General features: G+C 37.4%; 1 protein-coding gene across 4 annotated transcripts in view; it reads right to left on the bottom strand.

The window, feature by feature from the left end:
• Positions 1-6,785: 6,785 nt before the first annotated feature.
• SSX2IP (SSX family member 2 interacting protein) overlaps positions 6,786-21,377 on the bottom strand; it is a 47,921-nt gene continuing 33,329 nt past the window's right edge. For 2 of the 4 annotated variants that reach the window (XM_007978119.3, XM_007978120.3), the window contains exons 10-14: positions 19,504-19,640; positions 18,988-19,161; positions 14,840-14,954; positions 13,311-13,476; positions 6,786-9,937 (exon numbers count right to left, since the gene is read on the bottom strand). In XM_007978119.3, coding sequence (XP_007976310.1) covers positions 9,763-9,937; positions 13,311-13,476; positions 14,840-14,954; positions 18,988-19,161; positions 19,504-19,640 — 767 coding nt within the window. In that variant the 3' untranslated portion in view covers positions 6,786-9,762. The remainder of the gene's footprint in view (positions 9,938-13,310; positions 13,477-14,839; positions 14,955-18,987; positions 19,162-19,503; positions 19,641-21,377) is intronic. The other 2 variants (XM_007978122.3, XM_007978125.3) reach the window with 2 other exon arrangements.

The raw sequence follows: 21,377 nt of genomic DNA, 5'->3' as shown, positions 1-21,377 counted from the left end.
TCGGGAGGCTGAGGCAGGAGAATGGCATGAACCCAGGAGGCGGAGCTTGCGGTGAGCCGAGATGGTGCCACTGCACTCCAGCCTGAGGGACAGAGCAAGACTGCATCTCAAAAAAAACAATAATAATAATTCATCACTGACTCATTAAAAAATATGATCCTAATAAAAAATGGTAGCAGAGTTTTATACATGTTAAGTGGTTAAGAAATGCAAAAACAATACCACAAACATGATACTCTACCTTGAAAAACACTGGAAGTTAGCTTGTGGAAGTAGGGGTTGGAAGGGTTGCAGCTTGTATGTTATAAAGTGATAGAAGGAGAGTTGTCTAAAATCCCAGGGGAAAATTGTAATGTCAGATAGGGATGAGTATTGTTTTTAATGTACATGGGAAACTGAGATAGATGGTGGTGTTAGTGGTGGTGAATATCCAAATTACTGATGGGCCTGCGGCAACCTAAATTCTTGCTTCCTCAGAAGAAAGAACTCGACAGAGGGGCTTAAGGCAGAAAGAGAGACTGAGGCAAGTTTCAGAGCAGGAGTGGAAGTTTATTAAAAAGCTTTAGAGCAGGAAAGAAAGGAAAGTACGCATGGAAGAGACACAAGCAGGTGACTTGAAGGATAAGTGCGACATCTGACCTTTTGACTTGGGGTTGAATATGCTGGCATACTTCCAGGGTCTTGTGTCCCTTTTCCCATAATTCTTCCCTTAGGGTAGGCGCTGGCACGCACAGTGCCCTCCTTGTGCTCGGGAGGTGAACATGCACAGAGTGTTTAGGAAGTTGTATGCATGCTCACCTGAGGCTTTCTTCCCTCTTCTAGTGAAATGCCCCTGGGAGGCCATACTCCGCCATTTTGTCTCTTAATGCATATGTTAAAGCTCACTCACCTAATTCCTGAGATTTTATTGGAAGCTGATTACCAATTTCAAGTGTTTTTAATCTGGGAAATTGCCTCTCCCTGATGCCTGCAATCAATCATCACGTTAGCGTGACAACCGTGAACCATCAGGAAACTGCCTCTCCTAGGCCTGGCTGCCAATGATCATTTTGAGAGGCAGTGTGGTAACTGCCATACCATCATCTGATGGTCGTCTGACCATCCTGGTGGGTGGTGGGGGAGCTCTCTCCTGCCCTGCTCATGCCTACCTATCTACTGTAACAGTAGACATTTGAGATGTGTATTTGTTTTATGTGTTACCGTTTATTTTGGATCAGCTGGGCAGTTTTCTGCATTCACTTAGTGTTTCTCACTAACAGAATCACACATAAGCTAAAACAAATTTTGCATTATGCTCAAATTGTTTCCTAATATGTCAACTGCATTGAGATAAACTTGTGCTTTTTTACATGGTGTTTATGAGTGTTATAGGAGAGCTGACTACATATTAGGTTAGACCACAACTTGATTCCATCTTTTAGAAACTATACCTGAGGCACGAATTAAAGGAAGTACCTTTGTAGGGATTAGGGTTTGTGAACCCAAAAATATCTGAGATAGGTCTCAATTTAGAAAGTTTATTTTGCCAAAGTTAAGGAGAGGCCCATGACATAGCTTCAGGAGGTCCTGGTGACATGTGCCCAAAGTGGTCTGGGTGTGACTTGCTTATACACTTTTTAAGAAGATGTAATATATCAATCAATACCTGTGAGATGTACATTGGTTCAATCTGAAAGGTGGGACAACTTGAAGCAGTGGCTTCCAGGTTACAGGTAGATTAAAAATTTTTGATTGGCAATTTGTTGAATGAGTTACATTATGTTGTGTTGTTATGTTATGTTATGTTATTTTTCAGATGGAGTCTCCCTCTGTCACCCAGGCTAGAGTGCAATGGAGCGATCTTGGCTCACTGCAACCTCTGCCTCCTGGGTTCAAGCGATTCTCCTGCCTTAGCCTCGTGAGTAGCTGAGATTATAGGCATGCACCACCACGCCCAGCTAATTTTTGCATTTTTTTAAAGTAGAGATGGGGTTTCACCATGGGTCAGGCTGGTCTCAAACTCCTGACATCATGATCCACCCACCTCAGCCTCCCAAAGTGCTGGGATTACAGGTGTGAGCAACCATGCCACCTGAATGAGTTATTATCTAAAGACTTAGAATCAATACAAAGGAATGTATGGGTTATGATGATAAGGGGCTGTGGAAACCAACATTTTATCATACAGCCTCCAGGTAACAGCCTTCAGGGAGTATAGATTGTAAATGTCTCTTGTAAGACTTAGTCTGTGTTGATATTAATGCTGGTTAGCTTTTCCTGAATTCCAAGAGGAAGGAGGGTATAATCAGGCATGTCTGACCCTTCCTTCCCATCATGGCCTGAACTAGTTTTTCAGGTTAACTTTGGAATGCCCTTGGCTGAGAGAAGGGACCCATTCAAATAGTTGGGGGTGGGGGGCTTAGGATTTTATTTTTGGTTTACAGGTTCAACAATCAAAACTCAAGTCAGAGTTCTGCTTACTTAGACAGGGCTTCCACTATACACAGGGTGACCATTTGTGCCAGTTTCCGCTGTGGTACAGGCCTAATCATGAATAGCTCCCCATTTCAATATCAAAAGTTTCTCATTTAGATAACAATTTATAGTCACTCAAGCTATAATTAGTGAATCCCAGTTGTACAGTACTTGGGGGTCTGCAAAACAGAAGGCTACCAAGTCCAGAGAAAGATTGTTGAGTCAACAGGAAAGTGCACCTCCAGATTTTGGGAAACCACACCACAAGCAACTGTGTCTCCGACGTACACCCCCTTCTGGCCCTCACTGCCAAGGCCAGAATTTGCCTCTGAGATTTACCATAGTCTTTTCGTTCCTTATCAAAGAATTTCAATTAAAAGCATTTATGAGGCCAGGTGCGGCGGCTCATGCCTGTAATCCCAGCACTTTGGGAGGCTGAGGCAGGCACATCACTTGAGGTCAGGACCACTCTGAGACCAGCCTCACCAACATGGAGAAACCCTGTCTCTACTAAAAATACAAAAATTAGCTGGGCATGGTGGTGCATGCATGAAATCCCAGTTACTTGGGAGGCTGAGACAGATAATTGCTTGAACATGGGAGGCAGAAGTTGCAGTGAGCTGAGATCACACCACTGCACTCCAGCCTGGGCAACAGAGTGAGACTCTGCCTCAATAACAACGAAAAGCATTTATGAGTTGTTTCCTCAGATCTTTGCCCTTGATAAAAATGAAGACGAGTGCTTTGGAAATAAAAGGGCAATGTGATTTTTAAAACTCCAGTTAAAATTTTTCATGGTTTAAGATCAAAACAGTTTCTTTAGAACATATGTGCCAAGGCTTTATATGTGGCTAGTTGTTGGATTTCTAGTTTTCTTTGGGGCATTAACACAGAATCTCAAAAATTATTTGTTTGGAAAAGTTTAATTTCACTGATATCTAATTTCTAGAGATTTTCCTTATTTATTTATTTATGAGATGAAGTCTCGCTCTTGTCCCCCAGAGATTTTCCTTATTTATTTATTTATTTATTTATGAGATGAAGTCTCGCTATTGTCCCCCAGGCTGGAGTGCAATGGCACGATCTCAGCTCACTGCAACCTCCCCCTCCCAGGTTCAAGCAATTCTCCTGCCTCAGTCTCCCGAGTAGCTGTGATTACAGGCACCTGCCACCATGCCCGGCTAATTTTTGTATTTTTAGTAGAGATGGAGTGTCACCATGTTGGCCAGGCTGGTCTCGAACTCCTGACCTTAGGTGATCCACCTGCCTCGGCCTCCCAAAGTGCTGGGATTACAGCCGTGAGCCACCGCACCCAGTCTTCCTTATTATTTAATACCTCTTTGCTTAAAAGGAATAACATTACAAAATCAAATCAACTAGTTATCAAGGTAAAAGATTTTCAAGATAAAAGAAACTAAAAGTGGTTGGAAATTAAATTGATATTCCACAAAAGCTTTACACTCTTTTTGAAAATTGCATTTCATTGAGCTTCTTCACTAATTAAAAATGCAAAATACAAGTTTAGTTTGAAATAATTCTGGGTTGAGAATTACAGAAGAAAAAAATCTCAAGGTAGGGTAAATAAATTACAGCATGTTATAGTCAAGTAAAAACTATACTTAGAGGTTAACAAAACCAGCCATAGTAGTCATGGCTAAGCACTAGCAGAGTCTAAACCTAGGGAACTCAGTTGTCTGACCCTATGCCTGGCTGGGATGAACAATTCACCACCTCGGTTTAGACATCATATATAATAGAAAATTGGATCCAAAAAGCCAGAATGGAGGGTTCTTGTTATCAGTTTTAGGGTTCTAGGGAATATGCAAATGTTTACTTTATTCTAATGAGTACACTGGGCTGGGGTATGGTTTGCTTTAACAGAGCACTGTCAACAGGAATTAAACTGTCATGACAGACCAGAAACAAGAAAATCTATCTAAATGCAGATGCAACAGGGAAACTAGAAAATATCCAGCTGCCCTACATCAGCTGCATTCCTTCTAAAACTGAGTAAAAATATTCACGTTCTTTAATTCTACTACTATATTTTTCATGATAAAATGTCTGCAAAAGGTGACTGAACCTTTTGGACAAAATGAGGTATTTCTGGTCACTGTGACTGTAGCCACAGTGGGACACGGCACACAAACTGCCAAGAGTGAACAAAATGGCAGGGCACAAAAATACAGGCTGGCCAGAGGCAGTGGCTCACGTCTATAATCCCAACCCTTTGGGAGGCCAAGGGGGGCGTGGATCACTTGAGTCTGGGAGTTGAAGACCAGCCTGTTCAACATGGTGAGACCCTATCTCTATAAAAAAATACAAAAAACTTGCCAGGCACCACTGGTGGCACACACTTGTAGTCCCAGTTACTTGGGAGCCTATGGTAGGAGGACTGCTTGAGCCCGGCAGAGCAAGGCTGCAGTGAGGCAAGATTGCACCACTGCACTCCAGCCTGGGTGACACTCACACACACACACAAATTGCAGGCGATATAGATGTATCTTCAGATTACTCAATGGCCTTTTGAGTAACTACTAAAATAGCTATTTCAATGAAATCCTTAATACCTTAATTGCAAAAAGGTAGTGGTCCAACCCTGAATAGATTTGCCATGGTAACCAACCACAAAAAAATGAGGCCAAGTCTTGCACATACACCAAATGATCACTACTTTTGATGTAGATTATAGGTGGCAGCTAATGGGTGAAAAATTTCACTTAGAAAGCCCTCCAGGCAGGCACTGCAGCAGTGTGGGAAAAGGTGGAAATTTAGCACACCTAAGATATGGGTTAAAGTCTGGTCTTATCACTTAATAGCAGTTATGTGACCTTGGGTTCATTATTTAACACTTGAGTCTGTTATCAACTCTAAAAATAGGAAGGTTAAGATTCCCTGACAGTTGAAAAATAAAAGTGTTCTGCGCACTGTAAGATATTTTAATAACTAAATGAGGAAAACTACCATTTGAACATTGAGAAACTTGTATTACAAAAAGGCTAGAATCTGTGAGAAGCTTTAAAATACATTCCTTCCAAAAATTAAAAATACTTGCTTTAATAATCAGCACTAAACCCCTTGCAGAGCAATGTGCATGGATGAAATATCTAGCATCAACTACATTTGGTAGCAGACTGTAAGTGCTCACCAAATAGCTACATGTTCTATCTATACCTCCAGTCTTGCTCGCAGTGAGGCTGTAGGTGGAAGGCATGTCTCTTTCAGGTCTGGCCCTTAAAAATATCCTACACCATCTGCTAGTCTGCTTGCTGTCTGATTTGGCAATGTTGGAGACCATGTGTTCCAGATGGCATAGCTAAAAATGGAGGATTGCCCAGTCCACACTGGACATTTCATGAGCATAAATTAAATTTATTAAGCCACACTGACTTAATGTTTAATTGTAGCATAACCTAAACTCTATCATGATACTCTATATGCAAGGAATTGAGATAGGGTTGGAAATACACATGCATAAGGATTCATGACAAGGTTCCTACCCTCTTGAGAAAGAAGAGTTTTAGGATTCTAACCCCAAATTCATAGTTCACTCATTCCAGTAAAGAAATGTGTTGTTTCATCAGTATTTCATATTTGTCATCAATAAATATTCTGTGCTGTTAAGCATTATATATGTATTTCTGAAGCTCAAAGATATGAATGAGGTGGATCTTTATCAGGAGCTTCATGTTACTGACATTACAGTACTTCCTGAGCTCTCAGCAATCCATTATTTGTAAATGTTCAAAAAAACCTCAATCATTTGATTTTATATAAATCAAATAATTTAATCAATATCCACCCACTCTAATTTATATCCAGCTTGAAAAACACTGTATATTTAGAGAAAGGATTAGAGTGACCAGTTTCATTATCCTTATCTGCATGGGCCAAATCTTTGGGAATGCTTTTTCTACTAGATAATACATGTTCTTGAGGAGAGAAAATCCTACGCTGCTTTGCAGGTCAACATTTTGATGGTAGAAAACAAAATCTAGCAAACAATCATCTATTACATAGTACTTCACAAAGGAAATACTGCTAAGACTTATAAATGGAAGCCTAGCCACGTTACTGTTAGGAAACGAATGTGGCCCTGGAGCAAACCCATCAGTCCACGTTTTATGAACAGATTGAATGTGTCATTAGCATCTACCGTTGTTTATTACAATGTAGGTTTAATAGTTGGTCTTCCACTCAGCTCAGATTCTCAATAACAGGCAGCATGCTTATCTGTCTTCGTATCTCCAAGGACTGGAAAGTAGTTGTAACCCTTGACATACAGTAGGTACTTCATAAATGCTTATCAAAAGACTGAAAAAGGACAAACATAGAGAAAAGTATATTTACTAGACTTCCATAATCCATACTTACTTAAAATCCAATCTAGAAATAACATGACTTATATTAGGCAATATACTTTGAAGACCTGTACAACAGCGTAATCACAGCAGGGTCTTGCTAACTCACAAGTGTGTTCCAGGCATACATGCTGCAAAAACCTCTCTCCTGGGGTCCCAGGGGCTTTCAAATGTTCCACCAGGGGCAGTCAAGACTAGATTAACGGTGCTCTCTTCATCATGCGCACGAAATGTTTTCCCATAACACCATATTATCACAAGTCTATGAACAATTCTGGTTAGCTAAGGTAAGCAATATAGAACTCTTTCCAAATAATAGTATTTCAATTATGCCACGTAAGTAAACAATTTGCTGTGAACTGTCCTGTGTTCTAATCATTTAATACATTGCTTCTATAAGAAAATACTATTTGTTAAATTTTAGTCATAATTTAATATCATTCTCATTATAGATTGCAGATGCAAATACTTAATAGTGAACAAAATGTTTATCTCAATTTTTCTTTCACATTTTTATGCTTTGAAAATTCAGAATGGATAAAAACAAATGAAGTACAAAATATTTCAGATTTACATAGTGATAAACAAGAAAGCGCTTAAGATTATCAGGACTTACAAATGGAAGTATACTCTAGAACCATCATCTATCATGGCTAAATGTGAGATTAGCACAGCTGTATTATTTGTACATTGCAAACACCTAGAAAGAGATGGGAAACAAAATCTTAGCAGTTTTGTGTGTGGAGTCCTGGGTTTTCCAACAGACATCATTCCAACATTCTGAGATTAAAGTGACTGGGGATCGTTTTGGAGTTGGAATGTTTAACAAAAGTGATGTTGTTAGGTAAAATGTCCAACTTCTGGATCTATGCAGACATCAAAGGTGCAATGAGTCTGGCTTTCACTCTGCTGTTTCTTTCACACTTTTTTAAAGTAAGTCTCAAGGAATTTTTCTTTCCAATTTGAGAACTCACTTTAAAATGGAAACACGCAACGAAAAACAGATGCTGCTTTCCAGAACTCCACTGTCATAAAATACAATATTTGCTAAAGAGATTTAAAAATTAGAATGCTTATTTCTTGCAAAGTACACCATGGAAAACCCTGGCGGGAAAATTCTTGACAAATGTATCCATTAACTGCATTTAAAATTTCTGATTGCCTTTTTTGACCATGTTATTGCTAAACAGCAGAACAAACAAAAAAACAAAAACAAAAACAAAAGCAAAAACAAAAAAAGCCTACATCCCAGCTAGATTTCTTCCTTTAGAATATGGTAGTGTCTTCGATATTTTGTACCATGTGTAGTAGTTTAAATAGTAAAGAAGTGACCATGCATCAAGCTGAAGGTACTGAGCGACTAATGCTCAAGAGCTAGCTCTTTAAAACTATAAATATGGTTACTGTATTATGAGTATATCCACTAATGTCTCGTAAGATACTCTTAATGGTATCCTATCAGCCCTGAAAAAAATGGCTGCTGCTATGAAACTCCAAAGAGTTACGTAGTTATGTATAGTGAATGGATAACACAAATAAGTGGCTTTTTTTTTTTTTTTTTTAATAATATGAATTTAAAATAGCCACAAAGAGGGTAAGTGCATGTAAGTGGCTGAACTGCCAGTATAGGGGAAGGTAAATGGGCCTAAACTACGATACCTAGCAAGGATTGGATCTGTGCAGGCTTCTATGTACAGAGACAAGCAGGGTTAGGCACTTAAAGCTTTTTGATGAAAATCCTGGGAAAGAGCTGAGCCTACATTTACTATTATTACTATCAAAACAACAACATACTTTTCATGAAACATGCAATCAGAAACATTACAGAGACTGAAGAGAGCCTAAGAGTTTTCTGAAAATGAAATGACACATTTTTCCAGAGTATCATAATATCTCAATTATAAAATTTGATGGTTTTACATTATCATATTTCTTTAGTGGCAAATACCTCATTAAAAAATCATTAAAAAATTATTGACAATACAAAGCCCTAGTTAGTATACAGATATTACTATACTGGTACCCATCTCGTAAGGAAAATATCACCATCTAGATATCTTAAATATCTTCTATCATCCAATATCTTAAACCAATTTCTTAAATTGTTTTATTCAAAGGTACTTTTGTTGTCTTGCCCCTATTCCTCTATCAATAGTCCTTTTAAAAATTATAATATCTTACATATACAAAATAAAAATCTAATGTCATAAAAATCTCAAAAATGTAATGTTAGTAGTGTTGATTATCTAAAGAACTCAGCTTCATGGAATAGCTTTCAATATTTATTGCCCAGATGTATTAAAAAGAATTCTTAAATGTAATGCATCAATGGTCCTAATACATCTGTAAACAGAATACCACTAAAAAAATTTTACTGGCATGAAATACTATACTTATGGTTGTGTGAAACTTTTACATCTTAAAGCCTCTTAACATAATCATGTATATTTATGTACAAAACATACATAAATTTCACTTTATTTAAAACATATGAAAGAGGTAATTTCAAATCACACTAAACATAATAAATATAGAACTTGCTTTGTTAAAAATCTACAGTATACATTCAAGTAAAGGCTAAACTTCCAATGCCAACTATATTTGAGACAAAATTAAACATTTACAATAATCAGTTTCCTAAAAGTGCTATTTTTAATACCTATAAGAGGAAACTCATTCTAGTGCTTTTGTTTCCATCCAAACATCTATACATTCCTTTATTCACAGAACCAGATGCTTCTGTTACTAAAAAATACATATCCAAAGCTTTTATATCCTTTTAAATAGATTTAAGATTTCAATTCTTTGGGGGAAGACGGGGAAGTCCAAACAACTAACTTAGACCATCTTAAGTTATTAGAGATAATTGACTTTATGACACACCCTGTTTCAACTTAGATGTGAAATTTGATGAACATGTTAATGAAAACAATTCCAGTCCACATGTCTAAGGTAAGTCATCTTTTTCTACATGAGAATTTGTGTAGGTCAAGGAGCATCCACTATAGCAACCTTCCTGTGATCCAGGTCTTGACACCACACTCCATTTTTGATTTGTACATTCTCCTCCAACCTGATTTGGTTTAATTTCTTCAGGAGTCATATTCAGTACATTGATTGAACTGTTGGGAAAAGAAAGGCAGATCTTAGTGACTATCCTCTCCTTCTTTTATACTGTACACATGCCTGGATGTCTAAGGTCTCATTGCTTCCATGTCTTGTGCTAATTTATGTAAATTTGGAGGACATATGATCAAAAACAGTAAAAAGAAGTGTTTCAAAATGGCGTAATTTATCACTTTTATTTTATCTATTTATTTTATTTATCCCTTTAGTCTACTTTGATGCATGCTGCCAAGTGAAGTTTAAGGTAGAGAAGCTTAAAGTAGAGCTTAAGGGTTTTGAAAGCTAATATTCCAAATGTTCCCGTTTTTCTGCCACTATTACTTATCTCTTTATATCTTCTTTCTTTACATGTCCACTTGTTAAAGTATGCTTTCATCTATCCATTCAGACAGATACTTAATGAGTGCCTACAGAAGTGGCTAAAAGACCAGACTCTATAGCAAGATGGTTTTGGTTCAGTCAGCCTCAAAACAATAAATCTGCTTAAACAGTAACTTTAAAATCTATGCAGTTGAGCTAATGAATACTTTTTTATCAACTGAACATGTAATTTTTTTCACAAAAACTTTTCTAAATGTACATTTCTTGTGACTTTCCTAGAACTTAAAGTATAATAATAATAATAATAATAAATAATTCAACCTCATAATGTGGCAATCTTAAAAAAAAATTAAGTTCAATTCTAAAAATCTAAGCCAAAAATCTAATTTAAAATTTTACTTGAAAAAAAAAAAAAAAAAAAAAAAAAAAAAAAAAAAAAAAAAGGCTGGGAGGAGTGGCTCACACCTATAATCCCAGCACTTTAGGAGGCTGAGGCAGCCAAATTGCTTGAGTCCAGGAATTCAGGACTAGCCTGAGTAACATGGTGAAACCCTGTCTCTACAAAAACTTAGCTAGGAGTAGTGGTGCATGCCTAGTTTAATCATTTGTACAAGGGATTCTGATGACCAAATTACTATAAATTTATTTACCAACACTTACAGTAATTCGGTCATCAGAATCCCTTGCACAAATGATCAAACTAAGTCTTGTAAATAACTTACGCACAAGTCTCCTTGCCTGGAATCTAAGGCACAGCCTTTATGTAAAATCCCATTCTACAGTGAAAGAACAATGAGGATGTTGTAGAAATTAGCTACAAATACTCCTAATTATTTTGTCGTAATATTAATATAAACCGAGATCCAAAATGCTTCGGGAGCAAGAGAACCAAGTTTATCAAATAATTTAAAATGTGAAGAACCATGTCAGGCTGCACAGCTTCTCTATTAGTCATAAAACTTTTTTCCGTTTGTTTTACTCTTAGAGGCTAGTTAACAATGAATAATTTAATTCCTTTAAGCTCCAAAATTATTTCTATGCCACTGATGTTGTTCAGTGGAGCACTCAGAAACAAAAAAAAGCATGTTTATATTTGTGTACATGTATTTTTATTTTTATGCTCACTAAATATTTACAATGAACTAGGTACTGCTTTTAAGTACTTTACATATACTAACACTTAACTTGCAACACCCTATGATTTAGGTACTAAATGCTGAACTTTATTAAACATAAAACAAGGTCTTCAAGAGATATTTGTCAAATATTTCACAACTAAAAACAATGATATAAAAAGCTAAATATGTAAAATATATAAAAACAACTGAGACAACTATGTTATGCTATCTCTTAGATATAAAATGCATTACTTGTCAATGGTGGCTAGAATTTGCATCTGTGTCTATACAGATAGTTCTGATTGGTCAAATTTGGAAGTTTGATTAACATTCTATGTAAGAAAATACTATGAGCTTACACATTATCTTTTGATTGTAAAATAAATAAACTTTCACTTCCCATATTCAACTCATCTACTGGTCTAACTTCAAAATAGGTCCCAAATTCAAGCATTTCTACCTTCACATTATGAGCCTAGTCCAAATTACCATTGTCTTTTCGTTCCCACTCCAATAGTGCCTCCTAACTGGATTTCCTGGTTTCTATTAGACTCCTACAATCTGTTTTCGACATTATAAAACAGTACTCTTTTCACTCTCTTAAAACTAATGTTTTTTCTATTTCCCTTAGAACAATATTTGACCTACAAATGCACACTAAAATATTCTGTAAATAAAATCCCAGATGTGTTGGGGGTGGGGTGGAGACAGCGAGCAGAGTGGGATTATGTATGAACAATATTGATCATGAGTTAATAATTGCTGAACCTGCGTCATAGGTACACATGGGTTCATGATTTTATCCTCTCTGTATTTGTGCGTATTTGAACTTTTACATCTCTCCATCCTCATCTCACACCTCTAGGTCTTGGTCAGCACTGCAAATGTATGAGGTGTGTCCCACCTCAGGGTCCCTACACTTGGCTAGACTGCTCTTACCTAGCTCTTTTTCATCCCCTCTAACATTTACTTGGAGTCCTAATCCCCGCACCTCTTAAAAGTCAACTACAACTTATAGTGTGTCCTCCTCCTCCTTTTAAAAGCTTCCTTTCTTGTTTTAAACTCCATCTATTTCATAATTCTTGGCCCAAGGGCCAGCTGGCTTCTTCAACCCTTAGTTCCACTCCAGTCTCTTAACACAGGCCGAGTTTGCTTCAGCTCTGACTGTTTTCCAAGGCCACTGTCTCCTCCTTTTAATTAAAAGCAAAGAGATTGCCACCATACTTTCTAACTTACCCCTCTGACCTTTTCTATTCCTCTCTATCTTACTAGGAATGGTCTACATGCTTTCTCTGCTTCGTTTAAAATTAATCTTGGAATTGGCGCTGAAGCAGAGTATTGGTATTATTTTAGAAAATGCTATAGTAACTTGAGATAGAGGAAAATACCAAAATGTAGTAATTAAGAGCAACATATGGGTTTCCCAGGGTGGAGAGCCACGTTTTTTTACACTGTCATCCTTGGGCACAGATTTTATCACTCAATATGAACAGGCATTTCTCAGTTCTTTGCCCTTCAACAACAATAAAATGGGCATGCCAGAAAAAAATGTTAAGATATGTACTCTACAAAAACTGTCAAAACAATATCCATCTATTTAATACAATTAAAGTACTTAAAATATTAATTCCTATAATTAAGATTATATTCTAAATTATATCTTAAATGTGAAATAAAAAGACACACATCACATGATTTACCTCCAAGAGGACAAGGAACAGATCTACCTGTTCACCATTGTATTCCCAGCATCTAGAACAGTGTCTTTATATACTGGACACTCAATATTTGTAGAATGAATAAATCATCTACTAAATTCCTCTCCAAAATCTCTATTGTTCCTAATACTACAGACATGCCACGTTCTCCTCAGCAGTGCAACTTTAGCAATTTTTAGAAATATGTGAAAAGATCACCTATAGACAAATACCTATGTTCAGATACGCAGGAACGTGTCTGGCAAAAGTCTGAAGTGGAAGGTGAAGCAGGAAGAGATTTAGTAAGTTTAGACATGCAAACTGGAGACCCATTAGATACATTGTGAGGCTTCTTTTGCGGCTGCCTCGAGTGCACTATAAGATTGTCCCGATCAGAACCTGTTGTAAAACAAGGAAGGGAAAAAGGCAGTACATACAGTGAGGCATTAAATATAGTGAAGGTAAATCATTAGGATGATTCATCTGCAGTTCTGAGTGAGGTAAGAGATGGAACAAATTCAAATTAATATCATTAATCTTGTTATCTTTGTTGCATAGTCCACATGTTTCAAAGGATCTTTTTTCTTTTTTTTTTTTTTTTTTTTGAGATGGAGTCTTGCTCTGTTACCCAGGCTGGAGTGCAGTGGTGCGATCTTGCCTCACTGCAAGCTCCACCTCCCGGGTTCACACCATTCTCCTGCCTCAGTCTGTAGCTGGGACTACAGCTGCCCGCCACCATACCAGGCTAATTTTTCTGTATTTTTAGTAGAGATGGGGTTTCACTGTGTTAGCCAGGATGGTCTCGATCTCCTGACTTCGTGATCTGCCCGCCTCGGCTTCCCAAAGTGCTGGGATTACAGGCGTAAGCCACCACACCCAGCCAAAAGGATCTAGTTTTAAAAATATTTCTAGGCTGGGTGGGGTGGCTCACACTTATAATCCTAGCACTTTGGGAAGCTGAGGCGGAATGACTGCTTAAGCCAGGAGTTCGAGATCAGCCTGGGAAGTATAGTGAAAATTTGTCTCTACAAGAAATTTTTTAAAATTACCTGAGTACGGTGGTGTGTGCCTATAGTCTCAGCTACTCAGGAAGCTGAGGCAAGGAGGATTGCCTAAGCCCAGGACGTTGAGGCTGCAGTGAGCCGAGATGCACTCCAGCCTGGGTGACAGAGCAAGATTCCATTTTGAAAAAAAAATTCTAGATGTAAATTTTCAAAAACTTCACATTATTACAAACTCACAACAAAAGTCACTTTGGGTATGCACAGTCTCTCTCTCATCCTCACTTTGACTACAGTAAATAAAATATTAAAGTTGATTTTTAGGCCAGGTGCAGTGACTCATGCCTATAATCCCAGCACTTTGGAAGGCTGAGATGGGTGGATCACCTGAGGTCAGGAGTTCAAAATCAGCTTGGCCAATACGGTGAAAACCCATTTCTACTAAAAATACAAAAATTAGCCGAGCGTGGTGGGCACACACCTGTAATCCCAGCTACTCAGGAGGCTGAGACAGGATAATTGCATAAACCCGGAAGGCAGAGGTTGCAGTGAGCTGAGGTCATGCCACTGCACTCCAACAGAGCAAGACTCCATTTCAAAAAATAAATAAATAAATAAATTAAATAAAGTTGACTTTTAGTTATAATTAGCTCTAATTGGTGATTTCCAAAGTTCTGTATTAATCATACATAGTATTTTGTAATATGTAAATAATTTTATTTATATGCAAGTTCAAATTAAAGAGTTTATAAAGTACTCACTTCCTGAGAAGGCACTGAAAAGTTTCACATTTTCTGAGTTCTGGTGGTCAAAGGTAGTCATATTTAAAAACTGCTGCTTTAACCAACTGGCTCTTTCTTCTTCAAATGCCTTTCTCTACCATAACAAACCAAAGGAATAATGATCAATATTTCAACGTCCACACAGTTGCCATTTCACATGATTGCTCTAGCTATCTGTGTTTGCTCTCTGGCTATCTATACATACTTCTTATGTCAAATGAGTTAACCTAAAAAAACTAAGAATAATTTTGGCTCTCGTCTGTAATCCTAGTATTTTGGGAGGCTGAGGGTTGGTGGAGCACTTGAGCTGAGGAGTTCCAGACCAGCCTGGGCAACACGGCAAAACCCTGTCTCTACACAAAATACAAACATTAGCTGGGCATGGTGGCACAGGACTACAGTCTCAGCTACTTGGGAGGCTGAGGAGGGAGGATGGCTAGAGCCAGGGAAGTTGAAGCTGCAGTGAGCCAAGATAGCGCCACTGCACTCCAGCCTGGGTGACACAGCAAGACCCTATCTCAAAAAAAAAAAAAAAAAAAAAAAGCCGGGCGCAGTGGCTCATGCCTGTAATCCCAGCACTTTGGGAGGACAAGATGGGCAGATCAGAAGGTCAGGAGTTCGAGACCAGCCTGACCAACATGGTGAAACCCCATCTCTACTAAAAATACAAAATTTAGCCAGGCATGGTGGCGTGCACCTGTAATTCTAGCTACTCAGGAGGCTGAGGCAGGAGAATCACTTGAATCCAGGAGGCAGAGGTTGCAGTGAGCTGAGATCGCACCCCTGCACTCCAGCCTGGGTGACACAGCGAGGCTCTGTCTCAAAAAGCAAAACAAAGCTGGGCATGGTGGCTCACGCCTGTAATCCCAGCACTTTGGGAGGCTGAGGTGGGCGGATCACAAGGTCAAGAGATGGAGACCATCCTGGCTAACACGGTAAAACCCCATCTCTACTAAAAATACAAAAAAAAAAAAAAAATAGCTGGACGTGGTGGCGGCCGCCTGTAGTCCCAGCTATTCCGGAGGCTGAGGCAGGAGAATGGCATGAACCCGGGAGGTGGAGCTCACAGTGAGCCGAGATCGCGCCACTGCAGGATCCATCACAAAGGGAGACTTCATCACAAAAAAAAAAAAAGCAAAACAAAAAAAACTATGAAAAATTTCAGTTAAGAAAAAATTACATTTAAAAAATAGAAATTCATGTTTCACCTACTAAACCAACCATCACTGTCTTCATATCAATTTTAAGTTCACACGAACAATGCAAAAAATGGAATAGAATATTAGCCTAACTTTTGAACATACAAAACATTACGAAGTTACAAACAAAAGAAAAACATTCTATATTGTAAATTAGTCACTTGAAAAAAAGGACCTATGACTTCATCAAGCATTTCTCTCATCCTCCAGCCATCTACCAGTACTGGTAGCCACCACCACTAAACCACAAGAGGGCATATGCAAATTATGTCAAACCTCCCCCTTCTGAACAGCTGATGAATCCTAAACTAAATTCTCCATCAGCCCTCAGGTCTTGCATGCCTCCCTCCTATCCCTCCTATGCACACCATCCCAGTGACCAGATGGAGAAAGATTCTCATGCAGGGAAAGGCACCTGGCAACTGGGAGCAATATGCAAAGCATCAAGAGTATCTGTTGGAGTACTGTGGGGGATATGGGCTCGGAAACAGGTAGGACACAATGCTGGTGCAAATGTTGTTCCCTGAAGATAGCTACTGATGAAACAGACATTTAGACTGGAACTGAGGAAATCCATGTCAGCTACTTAAAACAAGCAACACACAATCTTTCATTCATAAATATTGATACAGAATTATGCATCACCAAACATTTGAGAAAACTAGTAATATAAAAAAGGTCAAGATAAATAGAAAACTGACCATGGATAACAGATAATTCAAGAGATGAAAGAAATCTTTAAAAAAAATGTAACACATATTATCAGACAGATTAATAAACATCTGTAAAATATCATCACGCTATATAAAGAAAAGCAAAAATTAGGGACATTAGAAAATTTTAAAGATAAATTCTGAAACAAAAACTCAGTGGCTAAAGCAAATAATAAAACTGACCCTGAAAGGCCAGTTTCGTGATCTCTAAGATAAGGGTAAGAGAATATTCCAGAATTGAGAAAAGTCAACCTGTAGATATATATTCAGAAGGCCAAATGCGTTTCTAACAAAAGTTTCAGAACACAGAGAAGTCAAAGAAGGAAAAAATAAAGATGAAAATTTCCCTAAATTAAAGAAATACAGAATCTTTAGGCTGAAAGGAACTCTCCAGACATATCCCGGTAAAATGTCAACTTTAAAAAAATACCCAAGCTTCCACAGAGGGAAACAGAAAACAAAACACAGATATCTACAAAGTAACACAGGTATATTACAATCAGGCTTCTCATCAGTAAAACTAAACACTAGGAGAAAGGGAATAATTCAAAGTTTTGAGGGAAAAAAATGTAATCTAAATTCTACACCCAGTCAAACCAATCATGTATGAATATATTTTTGAATATTCCAGAATTCAGAATGTTTATAGCTCATGCACTATTTATAAAAAAAAATTACTCAAGAAGGTAATACAGCAAATTGAATAGAAACCCAAGAAAGACAGTAACATGAGATATAAGAAACATGGCAGCCGAATCTGATTCAGGAAATCACAAAGGAAGCTACAGAGAAAGTCAAAGAATTCACTAGATAGTGATACATCTCTCTGGGTGGCAAAGTCTTAACAATACAGAGTATTTTCTGTGTCAAAACATATTTGGTTATAGAATTATATTTACATAATTATAATGTTATCAATTTTCTTTCCTGGTTTTCCAACTTTGAAGTCTCAAGTTTAGACAAAGTACTTATACCTGGATTGTATTGAAGGACAAACTATAAATGTGATAACAATGAAAAATAGTATCACAAACAAAAACTGCAAAGTAGGGGAGCAAGAGAGGTAGAACAAGAGTAACTATAAGAATGTCCTCAGCTTTCACTGCAGGGATGAACTGACACTGACTGAAGTTGAACAAACATGAAATGAAACGGAAGCTTCACATTATTTCCTTAAAGCAAAAAAAAAAAAAAAAAGGCAATCAGAAGAACAAAAGGAACAACATTATGAAGACATGAGATGTGAATGAGGAAGGGTGTAGGCAAGAGATACAATAAGGACACAGAATTCCTTATCTTTCATAGCAGAGAATCAATAAACTGATAAAGAAGAAAACTTGAAATACATTAAAAGTTAAAATAGTACTTCCTACAAGAATTTCCAACAGATACTTTTAACAAAACTTACCTCTAAGGACTGAAACTGGGGATGGGAAAGGAGGAGACTTTCTCACTTTGTAGCTTTTTCTATGAGTTTTGTTGATTTCTTTTAACTATAGTCAGACATTACTGCTACAATTTTTGAGGGGGGAATATGTTAGAAGACACATTGCTAAGTAAAAAATGCAAGCTACATGGAGAAACCCTGTCTCTACTAAACATACAAAATAGGCCGGGTGTGGTGGCACACGCCTGTAATCCCAGCTACTCAGGAAGGCTGAGGCAGGAGAATCGCTTGAACCCAGGAGGCAGAGGATGCGGTGAGCCGAGATCGCGCCATTGCACTCCGGCCTGGGCAACAAGAGCAAAACTCCATCTCAAAAAAAAAAAAAAAAAAAAAGCAAGCTGTAGAGTGTATATATAACAATAGTGGACTGGGGAGAAGAGAACTTAATTTTTTTATTATACTTCCTTTTTAAACAGCAACGCAGTCTTGGTTGCACTGTCTTCTGACACCACACCTACTGACAGTGGATGAATGATGGATAAAAGAGATTTCTTGTGGAAATCTCTTAGCAGGAGAAAGCCAATCTGAAAGGAGTAATAAATGCTTATAGCATTTTTTTTTTCTTAGTTCAGTTCTCAAATCTGGTAAGGGGAAATAATCCCATTCTATATGCTCAGCCTCCCTTTCATTTCAAATTATTTATGAGATCACCAGTAAATATTTTAGAAAATAAGTAAATAGCAAGAAACCAAAGTAGACCTTAGAAGCATTCTACTAAGGCCCACCCACCCCCAGTATTTTCAAAAGCACTACCATTATTTAAAATACCTCCAATCCCAGGCGAATAGCGGCTTCTGTAAAGCTTCGTCTTTCTCTCTCAAAATTCTTTTTCTGCTCTTTAAAAAGCGACCATTCTTCTTTGAGGCGTTCCTTTTCTTCCAACAAATAACAGTCTCGTAATAGTGAAGTGGTATCATCATCACATGCAGTAGCAAGCTGCTGCTATTAAAATTTAAAACATAGTAAGTTCCTGAGGGGCCCTGCAACACTCCAACAACTTGAAATGAAAGCAAAGGAAGGCGGGTGAAACTTCAGGGCAGGAACAGAAATTATTAAGAATCCAAAAGTCAAACGAGAATTCCCATTTCCCAAAAGCTACGACCCCAACTAGCACAGTATGGACTATTTAAGGAATGGTACACAACGTATCTGTTAGCAGGAAACATAGACTAGAAAACTGTCAAATACCAGGGCCTTATGAAATAAAGGAATACAAATCTGCTAAGGTTCAGCACAATTCTGGCTTTTCATGGAGAACAGTTTTACAAGGTAATTCATATTCACCTGCAAAAGCTGTTGCTGAGTTTTAATCATTTCTTTACACTGCTGAATTTCTAACTCAAGTTTTTCAGTTTCTTGTTCGTGGTCTTGTCGTGAGATTACATCTTCATCATTAAAACCTTCCAGGTGTACCTTTGAAACTAAGACAAAATCAGTAAGTTGACATAGGTTTTATAGCCACCATTTAGTTTACAGTGTTTTTACACATATCGTTAAAACAAGGGCTCTCAGAACTTTTATCTTTCTGGAATTTTATAGGTTTTCTAAAAAGTAGTTATGTCCTTTGGCTTTTTAAAATTTCATAAGCTATAACAAAATTACATTTATATTATTTTAACATTATAAAAAATTTTTAAGGAACACAGCAACTACAGGAGTTCATGACAATTATATATTTGTACAATTTTAAGACTAAATGATATGCTTACAAACGGAGCTCTATTGCCAACATTTAATTTGTAATCCATATTTATTCAAGATTATGTCCTAATTAAAAACAGACAAAATGGCCATATTCAGAGAAGAGAAAAATAAAATCATTATGTTTTTGTTGACACTGCTTCAAAGATCAATGACGTGTCACAAATCTTGCTCTCAAATATTAAATTCAACAAACACGAAGTCCAAACACACTTGCTATTTGCTAGTAGACAGCACTGACTCAAATGAACAAAATCTCGAGTATATTCATTTTGGTGTTGTAATAATAATTTTGCTGATTGCTCTTTACTACTTAACACAATGGCATTGAGTTCATATTTTGACAATTTAAATTTTTTCTTTAAATAGGCTTCATTTACTGAGCAGAAATCTTCATTTTCCTAATTTAAAAGCAAACTTTACCAAGTAGAAAATATTAAGAATATATTCATCAATGTAGGGCTATGTATAAGGAAAAAGAATAATGTCTGAAATAATAAAGTGAAAAAAGCACACTAAACAAAAATATAGGTGATATTCAATTTTTAAAAATTTTTAAAAAATAAGTATCTTGCAAATCCATAGAGGAAAGTCTAGAAAAATATGCACCAAACTGTTAAGTGTTATATGTACGGAATGGAGACCTGGATATTCTACTTTATATACTTCCAAATTAATATTTTGCATTAAACATCTATTATTTTAAAAATAATTTTAAGTGAATTACTAGGAACACAGTAATCTGCAAGCATCTAGAAATAAGCAAAAAGTTCCTATCTATACTATGATAAGTATTTCTTGATTTTTTGAGTCAGTAAAAGAGACTCAGTTTTCTCTCTTTTTTGGGGGGGAACAGGTGGTGTGTGGTTACATGAATAAGATCTTTGGTGGTGATTTCTGAGATTTTGGTGCACCCATCACCCAAGCAGTATACACTATATCCAATGTGTAGTCTTTTATTCCGACTCAGTTATCTTTATTCGATCGTATACTGCATCCAGAGCAGATGGATCCATGATGTCCTCTTTTCAAACATTCACTCTGAGACCAAAGTGTATTTTTCTCAGTGAGGTTCAAACCTCACATCTAAATGTATGTAAAATCTCGGCTGTGCACTGTGGCTCACACCTGTAATCCGGACACTTTGGGGAGGCCAAGGCAGGTGAATCACTTGAGGCCAGGAGTTCAAGATGAGCCTGGTCAACACAGCGAAACCCCATCTCCACTAAAAACACACCAAAAAATTAGCAGGCTGTGATGCACGCCTATAGTCCTAGCTGCTCAGGAGGCTGAGGCAGGAGAAATCACTTGAACCTGGGAGGCAGAGGTTACAGTGAGCCGAGATCGCACCACTACACTCCAGCCTGGGTGACAGAGCAAGGTTCTGTGTCAGAAAGTAAAATAAAATAAAATGAAAAAATAAATGTATGCAAAATCTTGCTTTCAAACCACCAAAC

The sequence above is a fragment of the Chlorocebus sabaeus genome, chromosome 20, assembly GCF_047675955.1.
Source record: "Chlorocebus sabaeus isolate Y175 chromosome 20, mChlSab1.0.hap1, whole genome shotgun sequence".
Classification (NCBI taxonomy): domain Eukaryota; kingdom Metazoa; phylum Chordata; class Mammalia; order Primates; family Cercopithecidae; genus Chlorocebus; species Chlorocebus sabaeus.
Note: the sequence above shows the minus strand (reverse complement) of the source record. Positions and strands in the feature narration are given on the sequence as shown.